Below are 16,452 nucleotides of genomic sequence, written 5' to 3'. Positions count from 1 at the left end.
ATAATAAGAACGGCAGAATATAAATATACTACTTGAAGAGCGCCAATAATATTTAGAAGAGCTACACTATCGGGGTCACGGACTGTAGAATATAATTGTATTTATGTTGCATAGACAAATGTATGTATCTGTACATAGATAAATAAATATTAGAAATAAATGTTATAAAGAAAAATTGTCATTTTCTCTTATTACCACAATGTCGTAGACATATATTTATCCACAAAATTTTATACTACTTACCATTCTCTACGGTAACTGTTCAAATATTTTCATGAATCGTGTTATAGTGCCAGTTATACGCACACTTTTTTCACATTTTCAATATCTCAATATTAACGTACAGTAGCTACAGAAACTAGAAGCATATATCCTTATTTTTCAATGAAGAGCTTTTTTTATCAGTTTCTGCATTTTATTTTCATAGAACGATGAAATTTATGTAATCATACGAAAGTACTACTAAATGGTACAAAATTTAATCTGCTCGAACCTAATTGATTAATACGTAAATAACTTAATAGATACAATGATGTGCCGATACTTTTTGCAGCTACTGTACAGAGCACGTAGGCAATTTGATATCGCAGAAATCATGAAATGCCGCCACAAATTCAAACGCGGTTTTGCGCGCATGTTAGTTCTTGCTTGGTCACTTGACGCCGCCACTCGCCGACTGTTTTCAATATGGCCGCGGTGCCGTTCCTCAGAAGCGATTCGGAAAGAATCGATCTCGGTTCGGTAGCAGTGAACACGTCACAGTATCCACATTTCGAAAGTTCTCGCGGAAAAACGTGTCCGTATTATTGTTTCGTTGATTAACCGCGAGTGGTGGATCCGTGTGCGAGCGAGAGGGAACATCCACGTAAGCGCATCGATTCGACAAAATGAGCAACGTACCAACAGGTGAGATCACTGACGCCACTTTTTCCCGACTTACGTTTCTTATTTTCCTCTGCAAGAACGCATTCCATATTTTCGGCGTGACACGCCGCCCACTTCAAACATTCTTCTCTTTCAAAGAACAGTTTTACAAGAAATATAATTTTATGTATGTAGAATATAAATTGCACGATATTTCTGGCTAACGCGTTCTAACCTATGCTGACTTTTTTTTCGAATCGCTCACATTTCGCGTAGCCTTTAAAATCTTGTCTCACTCACTTGTCTCACTGGATGACGCACGATCGATCTAACGCGATAATCGTCCGATATCGAGAAAAATATCACTCGCCTTTCTGCATCACGTAATTGTCGAAAGTACTTCGAGATTTTTACAATGAATATTATATTTTATGCAACACCGTGAATGTTATGTTCAACATATTGAATATCATATTTCGTGTAACATTATTTTTATTTATACGACATTTACGATTTTATCGTTGAAAGTTAATGATGTGTTTAAGGAAGTCGGAACGTACACTGTTCGAACAATTGTTGCCCTAACCTCTCCAATAACGCGGACAAATACATGACACGTTATATATATATATACCGGTTTGTGTTACTCTCGTCTCGCGGCGCTCGTTAATTACGCTAACGTGATTAGAATTTGTCCAGCCTTTGTTTAAGGTGGTCTTTAACGAGATGAGAGGGCAGCATTTACTTATACGTACACTATTCGTCATTTTTCCGTTTTTTTATGTAAATGCGTTGTTACTTAATACGCGTTGAAAACAATGAAAAATTGAAATACATTAAATGCTTCATTGTTCTTGGAATATCGAACATTTTTATCTTTTTGCTTATTTAGTTTTGTTATCAACATTGTGAACAGATGGTGCACGTTTTGGTTCGTGAATGAAACATGAGTATGCGGTTAGGATGTTGTATTTTGTTCGTAATAATTACGTAGCCGTAAGTGGCTAGAAAGATAATGATATTTTAGCGATGATAGGTAAATGTCGCTAACTATAACGTGTGGCACTCGTGTAGTAATATCGTCGTCGCTGTTAACTTCTTATCGCGAAAATTATTATCGCCCTGACGTGCTACACACATACACTGTTTTTAATGGTTACACGTATCATTACTGTTCGTATTTAATCAATCTTTGTTGGAAAAGTATGAAAATTACACGTCTTATACGACTCTTATTTCTTTATTATTCTAGCGATTATGGAATTGGTTAAGGTTGATTCAATTAATTAGGTCGAATTAAAAATCATTTTCTTTTTTTTGTAACTCTGAAAATAGTAACTAGGTTTCAGTATAAATAGATAGGCTTCTTTTCTTACTTTACTTAATTTAAAGGGTATTTTAAGTTATTTGAACGAATTTGAAAAATTGGAGTATATGTTTTGTAGTTTGGGCTTAGGTTAGATTTCCACGTAAAATTGGAGTACCTGTTTTCTTGTGAAATATTTTGATAAAATACAACGTACATCATACACGTTATCTTTGTCCTATCGTATCTCATATTTTTAGGATACTTGGTACCAAAAATCTCTTCGATTATAGTATTGATGGTATAAAAGTTGCAAAATTTTTCAAATTACCGGAACAACATTTTTGCGATTCATAAAATAAAAATAGATGTGCTATTTTAGTCAACCCTATTAATAGAAACATTACGTAATATCAGCGAATTGTGTTAGGGACGCCAAGGACCATAAAATACTAAACGCAGTAGAATTATATGCGTAGAGGTTATAAAAAATGCTGAAAAGACTAGGAATGCCACAAATATTGCAAAAATATTAAAAGTATATTACCTGATAAGAAGAAACACTTCATTGTAAAACATATCCAATGACTTTTTTTTCTATAACCACTATACCCACAATAGAAGTTTTATTCTTTTAAACAATTAATTCGGATATTATATATTTCACGAATATTACCAATTTAATCTTTCGTAAAAATAACACTACATCAAAAAATATATTATTAATTGAAACACCTAACATATCAAGGATACCAGAAACTACTTGCAATACGAGGAACTTATTTCGTACCTACCGCGAATCCATTTCGTTCCACGTTCTTGACCATTCATTCTTAATCCCATCAAAGATCTATGAGCTGTGCAATGCACGATCCAAAAGACGAAGAACCCATCGAGCAGAATTATTCCTCGTTGCTTTCGAGATTCTAGATTCCGACCGAGCTTATTTTCTCGGCCTACGCCAAACATTAAAAAGGCCCACACGTAGTGTTTTATCTTTCATGGTTTAACGGCCAAGTTTCGTGCATACTTTCCCTTACTCTGTTTGTCATAAACGGCACCGTTATTTTCAGTGCAAATATTTCCCGTTTACCGCGTGTAAACCGACTACGAGCGGAAGTATCGCGACGACTGATTTACGCGAAACGCTCGCCTTTTTTTCCGCGAACCAATCGGAAGAGTAACGGTGAACCTTTCCGCTGGTTACTCACGAACTTCTTATTGTCAATATTGTCAGTTGGCTCGTAGTGATCCAAAGGATAAAGGATATAAAGGATAAAGGATGGTTCTATTCACATGAATATTCGTCGTACTTAACAATTTTTTTTTAATTTAAACATTATTTTGGTACTTAGGATCGACTAGTTTTCACGTCAAGAATTAGCGAAATATTTATCTTATTTATATAAATTAGCGAGGTTTTGTATCTCGGTAATGAGATTGAAACTTTGCTGATAATATTAATTCATATTATTAGGAATGTGATAATTGGTATTAAAACGAGAGGAAGTTGTATCGAAAATTTCGTAGAAACGTGGAAATGAATTTTTGTATTTTTCCCAAAAAGGATTAATCTTCGGATTAAGATATTAAGGGCTTTGTATTTTTTTTACAAAAAGAATTAATGTTTCGCGTATGTTAATTCGAGAGAGAAGCGTACATTTTTTACGGTTTTCCGCGAATACTATAAACTTAGTCCTAGATCCTTTTTTTTTTGTAATATTCTGTATAAACCAGTGCCCTTATTCGTTGATTCTCCAGCGAACAGAATCGCAAGGAGAAAGTTGCAAAAGCTGAGACCGCCGTAGTGTCGTGTTCGCGGAAATCGCGTCGCGCGGTCGTTCTGGTTGCAATGTAATACCGCCACGCAAAAAAATGCTTTGTACAGTTATTCCTGTCTCACCCTTCTGTCCAGAAGGTCAGATCGATTTTGTTTCTCGCTGAAATTCCATTTGAACGCGATTCTTGCCGAACAATACAGGATTTTTGGTGTATCGACGTTTCGACGACGGTTCCTCTTCCGCCATATTATTGCTTTCACTGTTTCACACAATGCGCGAAAGCAAATTCTGTGTGGTTATTTTCATGCGGCAGTTGTACTAGTAACTTCGTATTTTCGTAGGCTTGATGTTCCTTCTATTGTTAGAAATTTCAAAATACACACGATCGATTTTCTATGTACGACAACCTCACAATTCTTTCTGCAAAATAAACAAATTGTTGATTATTTTACTTCGAACCAAGTCGCCGATACGTCATTGTATACTTTGGCCCGAAAAATATACGACATGTCAGAAGCAATAGAACAGTTCTAAAAGACGAACTTGCGAAAATATATTGACTTGGTAGCATATTTTATTAACACAGTCTAATTTTGTTTTTCTTTTTTTTTTTAATTCCGTTACTAAAGCGGAACGATGTAGGAGAAAGAAGAGAATATTTCATTGTTTCGTTGTTTTTAAAAATACAGACAGATATTTGACAAGAAGTCTAAGAAATTATTTCATTGTCCTTCTCGCTGTATAAACGCTTGTTTAACTCTGAAAATTACGACTATCTCAAATAGAAATTCAATATCTGTACTTACATGTTTTATTACTTTATTGTATTAGCTTCGTAATTAATTAGTTAACGTAAAGTAAACGATTCAATTAAAAAGTTTGAGATATATCTGAATTATTATTCAATTTTTATCTTTAAATTCATAAAGAAACGAGATTGTATTCCTGCATCCTATTTATGACTCCTCTTTTTTATACAAATAACTTTTATTTCTCTTCTATCGCTTCTCATATACGCTTCGTGAAACAACATAAATTTTCTACTGTATGCGTACTTGTTCTTGAAATCGCAAGGAAGATAATTGGTTATGTACAAACATTGATCTATTGCATAATCTGATTAGTCGTAAGTGAACTTGTTATGCTCAGTGCTTTTATCAACCATTACTCTTTCACCTCATAGAACACTACGAAACATTATCTACACTGTTAGATTATTTTTTGTTTATTCCGATGTAGTTATTTTTTGCCACAATTGGCATTTAATAATTTGGTAAAATTGCATCGTACTTGTACTTTTACAATGTTACATTTTTACTAAATCAAAACATGTTACTTAAGATATATATAGAGAAATATATATATTTTTATTCTTACACATATAGAAAGGAAAACTCACTGGAAAATATCGGAGACTCTCTTGCATTTGATTTTACAATACGTAAAATAATAATTATTATTTTAATAACAAGATTTAAGATTTTTATACATCGTCTTTGTTATTAATTTTTCTACGGTTCTACGATTTCTCGTATCTCGATCTCGTCGTTTTAGTTTGAATCTAAAAGAAATTTTTAGTGGGATAAAAGACTCTTAACTTGTTAATACAAATAAGAGAAGTTAACATAGAGTTTCTCTAACATAACAGAGAAATAGGAATTTGATTTTAGCCGAATCTAACGTTTTGTCTTATAAAGAAAATATTGTCTTTTTTCCCATTTTTCATTCCTGTGCAGCTGCATAAAAAGTAGAAGTGAAAGTCAACATTCACAGATTCGTAATCTACATTCCAGTGTAATTGTTTTAGTCATGGACGTTACAGAAACCTTTGTTAGAAATAATTGCCGGTTAGGATTTCAGTGGCAAATTTAGAAGGTAACTATAGTTTGAAGGTTTCTCAATTACGTGCTCCATTGTAACGTGTACTTTAAACGATTTCATCTTTATGCTTGCATACGCTTGTTTAGCAGTTGATTATCGGTTTTTGTATTCTCCACCATGAATTCATTGCGTGAAAAATGGCAGAAAAAGATCGATTAAATGTTGTTATCGCAAGATTAAAATTAATTTAATTTTGCCTATTAAAATTCACGCGAATATCTAATTTTTTAATTAACGACATTTACTTTGACGTCAATTCGATATGCAATGGTAGCAAATAGAAATATTGTCGTCGATTTTCAGTTCCCATACGAAGTGAACTCGTGATATTCTCTCGACTTCGCGTTTCTAAGTCAAAGAGTAGAATTCAGATTCGGTTTCACGTGGATGCGCAAATATGTCTGTGATCCGTAGACCGTAAAACAAAAATTCCAAATAGCTGAAGTAGCAACGCGGTTTTCGAGAATATATAAAATATATCTTTTTATATTTCTTAGTTAGAGACAGCCACTCGATTAACTGCTTCTACATATAGTACAACATAGTGTTAAACAAAATATTTTCGTTTATCAAACTCATCAAGGACTTTCAATGGTAATAACCAAACATTGAAAGTATTCTCATTCTTGAGAGATTCAATGTTTTAGAATAAAATCTGATCCAGTATAGAATACATACTTACGCGATATACATACTTCACTCATATTATGATCATCGATAAGGTCTTAAGTTTATTTCCTGTATTTAACGCGATATTAAACGCTTATCGAAAAAAATTCGTCAACATACTTTACTCCATTTTCTCTCAAAATATTAATGATTTATGAATAGCGTAGAAAAATTTGCCCCTCGAATATGAAAAGGAGAGAAAATCAAAGCCACGATACCGTCTTCAATCACACTGCAAATTAATTAAAGGCAAAACGTTCTGCCGACAACGAGTTTAAGTGTATAGCACTCGTCCCGTTTAATATCTCACTTTTTGTCCGCTTTTCCCTTGCACATTCAATAGCCGTTCCTCTGTCGTGCTAATATAATATTGCTGTTATTGCTTGCCCATGCAACGTGCCATCTGGCGCGTATAATGCATAAATTACTGCATATTATTCATCTAAAAAAACGTACATATACATTACATTTCATAGGAGAAGTTTAAGAAACTTTACCTGACATTTAAATATGTAGGAATAATAATCGAACTAATTTCCTCGCATCAAATGTTATCGAAGAGAATTTCTGCAACCAGCATTCATACTTTCATCACTAAGTAGTGGATTTTCGTGCATTTGTGAGCAATTTAAAGTGACAGAAATACACAGCACATAATACAACGCACACAATAATATAAATATTGTAGAATAATATATTGTAGAAAAATATCCAAAGTATTTTAGTACTTTTTTGCAACGTTTAATAAATGGCAAAATTTTCATCGCAGCCGATTCGCTAGATGCGAGGATATTCTCGATTTTCTAACGAGGTAGAATTAATTTCACGTTTCTAAAAAAAGTTCCATTTCTCTTAATAAGACCATAATTCTCTAGCCGCCCGAATTCCCGCGTTTTCGATTCAATAGCTAATACGTCAAACGATCTCCTCGCTTAGAAAGCGTACTCATCGGCGCAAATTACACCTCGAATTCCACTTTCATCTTTTATCTTTTTGTCTTTCTTTTTCATTCCGCTTTCACGTTAGCTGAATTGTCCGAAGCCTGGTTGAGCGAAATTCGCTCGGCGAGCAATTTATTAAAAGATGGTCGCAGCATCGATACCGGCCAAAGCGAAACTTATAAAGCGTAACTTCAGACCGTTGAGAAAGTTCACTTGCCACTTTGACTTGGACGGCAAGCTGTTAGTATCGCGAATACTTAGCACGGCAGTTTTATCGATCTTTACTTGAACTAACGTCGGGCCTGCCCACCGTAATTCCGACATCGCGTGTTTCGGTCGACTTGAAGGCACGTAAGGTCCTCGAACTGATTCGTTGCTTCGCGAAAAATCCCAAGTATTCGTTCTACCTTCTGCGTTTCGATAGTGAAATAAGGAAACGTTCCGCTGGAGAACAGGAGACGCTCCTCGTTATTAAGATAAAAATAAGTTTAACTTCGCAGCTATCCTGCTGGCGCAAAATATCGAACACATATTCGTACGATGTTAGAAAGGGATTCAATTCTTCTTTTAACGTATAAATATACACGCAGTATTATATTCCACATTAAGAAACTAACATCTTTTACGAATATACAGGGAATATATATTTTGTATTACGAGAAAGCTATCCCTTTCCGAATATAAAATAAATATTTGTTTAACATCAGAAGAAAAACACGCTCGTAAACACGTACATATTGATCTAGCCATTTTTCTAGAAATTGTTTGTCACGATATTAAAATATCGAAAGATAGACGTAAGCTGTCTTTGATCGTTAAGGTTTATTGCATCCGCTAATCTATACTAAACTCAATTATACAAAAGCAGGACTTGGGTCACTATATCGAATCTACTCTGCGACCCATTTCGATAAATCACGTTTGCAGGAATGGAAAGCAGGATTCGTTCGACACCTATCGCTGTTCGATATCTGTAGCGAAATAATAATTACACGATCGTAGAACGGCAATGGAATTTTTAATATTTCCAAACGATCGGTCACTTCATCCGTGCATTATTACGACAACCAGCCGTTAACCTTGAGGTTCCTGTTACCGAGAGAGGGTCACGTTTAGAACTACATCGAAACGAAAGAAGCGGATGAACCGGTTCCACGTAGATCCCGTCCTATCAAACTTCGTTCCGAGTTCTCGGTATTGAAAATACGTGTTATATCCCTATTTGTCACGCTTCCTATTTGTTCTTTGTCCTGTTTTTATAGCTAGCGTGTTAAAGACCTTTAAACGCTATTATATCTATATAATTCAATATATTGCATGTTTATTCAGAATTAATCATTTCTTTTTACTCTGTTTGTTATTTTATGGGAAGGCTGATGGCTCTTTAGGTATATGAATTTTTAACAAATTGTCGGTGGATCGAACGTCGTGTTGCAATTTGATACGCGCAATCTAGTTTTCAAATGGAATTTCATTGAAAATGAATTGTAAGAATTCATCGTAAGAATGGTGAAATACTTCCTGTCTACGATGTAGATTATTTTGCCAGCACTAAATTAACGCTACTTTAGAACTGATTCTGTTTCTTCTGTTACATTGCACATTTTTACCGCGCGCAACCTACTCAATACTGCACTTTATAACGAGTAAGCTCTAAACGAAAATAACTCTGCATTGAAATTTTACATTTTAATGTAACACGAACGTTTCCTACAGGATCTAAAATTAATAACTTTGAGAACATTTTTTTATAGTAAAAAAAGAAAGAATTGTTACATAAGCGTAATTGACTTTCACTCGCTATCGATGCTATCAGTACTATAAAAATTTTATATAACCGAAAAAGATCTCTCAAACCGGTAGTTCCTTTTAACGCCACTTTTCATCCGTATTTTTATATACCGCAAGAGGAAATTCAATATCCGAGCAGGGTCATCGAACCGTTGAAGATTCCGTTCCGTCATCCTCATCCAACGAGATCCTTGGTAGGAACAGACGCGTATTTTTTTCCTTTATCCCCAATCCATCTTTTTTATCCTCGATCAAGATCCTTGAGAAGCGTGTATGCGCATTATCACGCGCTAAAAGTACAAAAATTATTTTATCTTAAAGACTAACGGACACCGTCCTTTTACCTTTCGATGCCAGTGGAATTCGTATTTACTTACGCGATGTTGCACAACGTGAAGTTGGTGAGAGGAAAATAATCGAATCGATTTATCGAATTCGTAGCAAAAGTCATCTTCTCCTGGTGCGCGAAATACCTAGAAACAAGTCAATGAACATAAAAGCGAGCGTTATTGCTGTTTAATCGTTGATTCTGGGCATATTCCGCGTCGCATATGGCGAGCTTGAAAGAGAATTATGTATCATGAACGTTCGTTAAATCTTTAAATGCCAAGTTTAGTACGAATATCGTCACCAATTCGAAGTAGAAATGGAAATTGACGAACGAGAAAGATTTTATTTCGCCACGCGAGACAACATCAGTTGCAAGGAAAGACGGAGGGACTAGCAAGTAGGAAATGGTGGGGACCCTAGGTCCCTTCCTCTTTCACCTTCTCGAAAGAGGAACAGGTAAATAACTGGCCGCGATTTCTTTCCTTCGTGGATACGTGGCCGGGTGATACTAGCGCCGTGGTTGGTCAAATTCGAAACTCGCGATCTGTTCGCGTCGGGAAAACGAAGCGTGATCGTGCCAGCTGTGATCGTCGTCTGCACGCGGCGATCGACGCACGTGGTCGTTCGGATCGTTGGCAAAAAAGTTTTAGCGAATCGTCGTTAATCGTTACTCGAATGGAAAACCCTGGATTTAAGAGGTGAAGTTTCTTCGCGGCAATTTTCGATGTGTGCGACACCTAACTTCAACCAAAATTGTTTACGCGCGAGACGCGTGATTGGTCACCGTGCTGTTCACGAAAGTGAGACCAGCGCTTCCGACGAAAAACTTTAGTTTAATTCGTAGATCGTTACGGGGATAATCGCTGTGGTGTGATCTACGGATCAGTTGTGCAAATGGTTTTATTAGCGGGACTGGCGCGGTTACGGTAAACAGTTTTTAGAAGGAAGTCGTTTTACCGGTAGCGAAGGAACAAAGACGCGATATCCAGTAAGAGGACGTTTCATTCGACATGACAAGCATTTTATCAACGATCTTCGATGCAAAGGATAATTAGACATAAAAACGTTTGACAATTTCGCAATGTCGTGGGAGTTTTCTATTTGCAACGTTAAATCTCGATCGAACGAACTGGTCAAAAGTGGCTGTTTCGCGTTTCATTCGTCCGTTTATTCTACGAACCTTGCTGTCAACTAGTCTAACGTATTCGATCGAGATTGAATAAATAAACAGATAAGCAAGTGAACGAATCGAATGATAATTAAACTTTCGCTTCGATACCTCGAGAAGAAAGAAAAACGAGTAACTCCGCTGACATGAAAACCGATATGCCGGACGTTAAACAGGACCAGGCTAAAGTCGAAGATCGCCGAGGTTCTTCGAAACAAAGTACGAGATCGAGAGTGTGTACGGGCCACGGTGAACAGGATTGCTCGAGTGAAAACGAACACGAGTTGGAGTCGCTGGAGTACGAGGAAGACGTTTATTATTCGAATTTAACTGCAACTCCCAGCTTCGACGACATAGACGAGCTGAGCGACGATGCGGACGAAATTATTGTCCATTGCTGGCGGGACTCGAACGGTGATATAGACGAGATCGTGGTTGACGATGCGAATCTATCGGTGGAGACGCAGTTTTTGACGCCTGACGGCGAGGACGGCGCCACTGGTCACGGAAAGAAAAAGAGGAAATCAGTTCGAGTGATATTCCAGGACTTCTCGAAGCCGTATCTGGCCAAGATCAGCAACAGCCAAAATTACAAGAAGTTCCTCGAGTTGGTAAAAGGTGCAGCATATAATTCGCGAGAATGGTACAGTCCAACGTATAAATTTGTAGCGGCACATGATTCAAATCACGTTGTTGTTTTGCCTCGAAGTATCGAGACCATTAGGTTATAAGTAACGTAAGAACAAATAAACTCCGGGCAAAACAATGTCGCCGCTACATATAACCGTCAAACGCAGACGAATTCGAATTTTCCGGTTCTCCTCCGACCAGTATAAATAAACGGACGCGATCGCAAGGAAAGGAATTACAGTCAACTGACTGTCGATCAGTTATCAACGAATTATCAGCGATTTAATTAACGAGTCACTAGCGGTCTTATTTTACGACTTATGCACTGTCTTAGCGAATCGGTTAGTACGAGCGTCTTTGCGAGCATTATCTGTATATTAATTTATCATTTTAAATATATTCGATGGTTTCAACAACGAGCGATCTCGTCCATTAAACCTTACCGACCAACCGCCCTCTACACATAAACCTCTACAAATTATTCCGAAGCGAAGTACATAATATCGTATCTTGTACCGGTTCTTCTCTCGAACGTTTTGTTCCTCTTATTCGGTAAAACAGTTCGTTATTATTTATCGTTACTTTTAACAACAACAGATCGATCGATACGTCGATCACATCGCCTCGTTGGATATGTGTGTTTCGATTATGAGATCCGGCGCCCTATAAATTTACGAGTGTTGTACATAATTGCGTTATTTACGGTCGAGATCGAGCTCGTTTAGATCGTGTGTAGATAGATGGCGGTCACGCGATGCGCTTGCGTTGAAAATTCCCAGCTGGACTAAAGTATTGCTTTAAATACACGTATTCGTTGCAGATTTATAGCTTATGCGTGTTTTAGACGTCCGATTGAAGTTCGAAGTAAAATATTTTTTCGGGGCCGGCTCCAAGCTGTTGTTTCACGGGGATATTTATCGCTCTTGCGCGAATTGTGGATTGGAACCGGTAGATGCATATATAAACGGCCATAAAAAGTAGAACGATGTTGCAAGATATGAAAGTGAGAACTATATCAACGCTTCGTGGTATTGCTTCCACGGAATACCGACGGGCAACGGTACACCAGGGTAACGTTACGCTACCATTTTGGTAATGACAAGAAACTACTTTTGTATTTTATTTAGAGGCAAAGGATGTTACTGTCGCGATAAATTTCCCTCGTGCACTTGTTCCGTCGTAAAAAAAACATTGGAGAAACGAAGCAATGTCGAGCTTGTATCTTTTCGGCGGTAAATTTATATTTGTATGTTGTGAGTGCTGTATCAATGAAGATTTGCGATGAAACGCAACGCGTACTCGTAGGTTGATTGTATTTTTAGCTTTCGAAGCTATTATTTCGATAGTCGATGAATCTATTTTTTATTTCTATCTATGTATGGTTAGGAAAACATTAATAGCACGAAGAACTATTTTTAAATAGAGTTGACGTGAAATTTATACGATGAAATTTGTAATTTTATGTAAGAAATTCACCGATTCGGCTCGTGATATATTTCTGAACCATTAATCGAAAAATATGTCCTGAAATCTGTGATGCGTTCCTAAATATTCGATTCTTCTGAAAATAATGCTTTCCGATATTATCGACATTTTCGAAGCTACTTGCTTGTTTGTTACACTTCACGCGTCTCATCGCATAAATAAGCGCTGCTTCTTGAATATTAATCCCTTAACGTCGGGCTTCGTGTCTCGTAGAAAAATCGTGTGTTTATATATAACAAGACGAGCCGCTTATCTAATCCGTTTCTTATCTTCGCAGCCTAAAATTTAGACATCGAAATATCTTTGAAACCGCTTCTCTTGTACCAGCAGAAAGACGTTTTATTGGTTTTCAAGGAATCGTGAAGATTGTTGCCACAAATTTTGCACGCTTTACGCGAAGTTTGTCTTTCACGGTGACTAATTATCACAGAGATTAACACTTTTACGCACGTAGTTTCACCAGATCGCTACTACCATCGAAGACACAGGCGGAAATGTAAAATAAAAATCAAGAACATTTTAAAATAAATTTTATAACTGACTGCGAATCTTTCTTACTAAGCATTATTATTGAAGCGTTATTGGCATTATTAATGACTGCAAGGTCTTGTTTTTTCGTTGTTGCTGCAAATAGCAACTTCACCTTATACATGCTTTATTTTATTATCTGTCTTGTAAAGAAGACTATGACCTTTTGCCACAAGAAAGAGCACGTGTCAACTTATAATTATCTCAGGTTCGCGTCATTTTACAATCGTTGAAAAATCATATAAATCACAGATTAGAGACGGTAAAATTACTATCGTCGTGCTATCAGTGAAAACGTAGAAAAACTGCTTTATCCGCCGATTTCACGGATTTTCACGGCCATTTTATTACTTTCACCCAGCGTAAATTGTTTCTCACGTGAAATGCAGAGTTTCGCGATGTTATTGCGCGGAATTTCCGGATTTCCTTTTCGTTAATTGAACATTTTTAATTTGGTGCAATCGTTTACGTAAACCGGAAAGCCGTGCATATATATATATGTATATCTCTTGATATCATTAGTAGCGCGTATTTTATATTAACTTCCTGTTTAAATATAATACGAGCCTTTGTAGACGCTTTTCTTTCGCTTTATCTTTATTCTGTCGAACAATTATCGATAGATACACAAGATTAGATACAGTTGTGCCAGGAAAAGCTAGATTCTAAAAATATCAATATCAGAAAACGTAAAAATCTGACACGATGATTTCATGAAAAGTCATAACTAAGGTAAACAGACTACTGCAACAGCTAACATAGCAACAATGTAACTAACTCTCTATGTAAGAAGAGACCAGCATCTGCGATTCGAGAGGCTATGACTAATCGTAACACGATCAATAAAATGGCAATGATCCATTCGCCTTCGATTACGGCGGTCGTACACTTGCGTAACTTTTTACGTCCTATTTTTATGATATCCGTGAGTCTGATCACGTTGACCGATTCCTCGATTTGGACCGATTATTCGTAATAAAATCGAGCAATGAATTAAATCGAATACGAACGATATTGATACGACTTGTCTTTTTGACTTGTCCAGTTGCGTACATAGCATGTACAATTTTATTTAGACGAACGAAATTTCGCAACTACTTAATTTACCAAATTTCTATCGACTGAATTCACTCGTTCAAAGTTTATATTCTACCGTACAGAGCTGACTTCGGACAGAATTGTTTAAATAATTGTTAAACAACGCTTTTGGTGTTTATTGTTCCACGCCTTTACCATTATGGAATCTAAGCGTATTTTGAATATTTTATGTATAATATTTAACGTTCGTGCAACGAAACCGTTTTCTCTAATGCTTTTTGGGGGTTTCAGGAGAAGACGCGACTCTTCACTCGGCCGATTACATCTCGCCAACGTCAGATAACGTAGTGAACGAGCTGCAAGGACTCTCTCTGGAAGAACAGAATCGCCAAAAGGAGGAATGGAGCGCGGAACTGGCCAAGGTACGTACTTGCCACGCTTTTTCATTCCGTTTAAAGCACTGAAATAGCTAGAATTGTGAAATATGACCAGCAAGAAATTCACTGGCTACAAGATCTATTTCAATTAATTCCGCGAAGACAGTTTTATGCTATACATACTCAAGGTCCTTATTCTTCTTCAACTAGTTGTATTTTTTCAAACACGTTTTCAAAGATAGAAGATGGATTTTGGAAAATTATTAATTACAACGTAAATATGCGCACTTGTATTTCAAATAGAACGATCATGCTATCGAGCTACGATGGTTATGCAAATTTATAAAAAATTGTAGCTATATTTTTATTCAACCTTTTAGACATCCTCTACATAACTATGGCTACTACTATTTAGTATATTTCGTTGGAGAACATTTGCGTTGAATCTTTAATTCCCTTGCTCATTGGAAAAATAATTCTCAATAGACGCAAACGTTTTTGCAATTATTAAATACAATAATTTTACGAATAAAAATGTCACTATTATCGATTATGGCGGATTGATATTCACATAGCTCAATTCCCTTTATAAACTGCAAATAATATATACATTCGACATATTTTTCTCGAATTTTTTACGCTTAATTACCGAAAAGTCTCAGCGCAAAAGAGAAACTCGAGCATGAACGATTAACTATTTCGCGAAGAAGCTGAAGAAGCCGCGTGTCGTAGGTGGAAGAGGAGATTCAAACCCTGAGGCACGTGTTGGCGAACAAGATCAGAGTCTCTCAAGAGCTGAAGAGGAAGCTGGGCATCAGCGTTTGGAAAGAGATCACCGACGACATGAATCAGGGCTTGAAAAACGTTAAGGAGAGTCAAGTGTACGTTTTTATTCAGTCCTGCAGAAGCACGTACTTCTGTCTTTATCTTTCACCCTCATTTTGCACGAACGGAGTCTCTGGCTGGGTTTTTGCCAGCGCTGTCACGCGCAGGCTTGTCAGCAGCATGATCTATTCAACCATTTCATCGTTACGTATTTAATTGATACTCGATTATGTTATTTAATTTCGCTAAATGAGATACTTCTTTCGACCTGTTAATCGAGCAGAGCTAGTCATTTATCTCTCGACGATTGAATGAAAGAATATTCGCGACGGATAAATTATTTAGCTAGAAAATTCTCTATTTCCTTCGTACGAATTACATTACGGTTGTGCTTCCGTGGATATTAAATCAATATGCTTCGTAACTCTTTGAAATCAAAAGCTTCATTTTCAGAAGAAAAGAAGGAAACACTATAAACGTCTGTGAATTGATTTATATAATACTCTTCTTCGCTTTCTTTACGCTTGTCATTTTTTCTTTGTAGTCTGACAATTTTTACGATACGATTAATTCAGCGTACTTTTTCAATGAAGTTCTTTGAAACGAAAAGCTGCTGCTTCGAAAGAAAAATATTATAAATGTCTATGTATTCTTTTTTTACATAGCAACCTTCTATTCTTCCTCTTCTATGCGTTTACCTGTGAAAATCGAACAAAGTGAAACTTCCTTTTTAAAATCGAGAGCTTCGTTCTCGTAAGAAAAATATTATGAATATCTTTGAACGTATTTACACAGCGACCTACTTCTCTTTCCCGTTTTTTTTTTTTTTTTTTTTTTT

General features: G+C 36.3%; 1 protein-coding gene and 1 long non-coding RNA gene across 6 annotated transcripts in view; one reads left to right on the top strand and one right to left on the bottom strand.

Moving 5' to 3' along the window:
• Positions 1 to 667: 667 nt before the first annotated feature.
• Positions 668 to 16,452, top strand: part of LOC100744652 (tumor protein D54) — a 21,799-nt gene continuing 6,014 nt past the window's right edge. For 2 of the 4 annotated variants that reach the window (XM_012383970.3, XM_003488404.4), the window contains exons 1-3: positions 10,580 to 11,349; positions 14,704 to 14,834; positions 15,522 to 15,670. In XM_012383970.3, the coding sequence (XP_012239393.1) occupies positions 10,878 to 11,349; positions 14,704 to 14,834; positions 15,522 to 15,670 (752 nt within the window). In that variant the 5' untranslated portion in view covers positions 10,580 to 10,877. Of the gene's footprint in view, positions 907 to 10,579; positions 11,350 to 12,185; positions 12,432 to 14,703; positions 14,835 to 15,521; positions 15,671 to 16,452 lie in introns of those variants that run through there. The other 2 variants (XM_003488403.4, XM_024366682.2) reach the window with 2 other exon arrangements.
• On the bottom strand, positions 9,122 to 10,268 carry LOC112212603. Of its 2 annotated transcripts, none has more exons than XR_002946435.2 (3): positions 9,865 to 10,268; positions 9,578 to 9,706; positions 9,122 to 9,523 (listed from the first exon to the last, which is right to left on the bottom strand). It is a non-coding gene; the product is annotated as an uncharacterized LOC112212603 (long non-coding RNA). The 2 variants fall into 2 exon arrangements; XR_004461452.1 differs by having other exon boundaries at positions 9,611 to 9,706.

This window comes from Bombus impatiens, unplaced genomic scaffold (assembly GCF_000188095.3).
Source record: "Bombus impatiens unplaced genomic scaffold, BIMP_2.2 scf_0225, whole genome shotgun sequence".
Lineage (NCBI taxonomy): Eukaryota > Metazoa > Arthropoda > Insecta > Hymenoptera > Apidae > Bombus > Bombus impatiens.
Note: the sequence above shows the minus strand (reverse complement) of the source record. Positions and strands in the feature narration are given on the sequence as shown.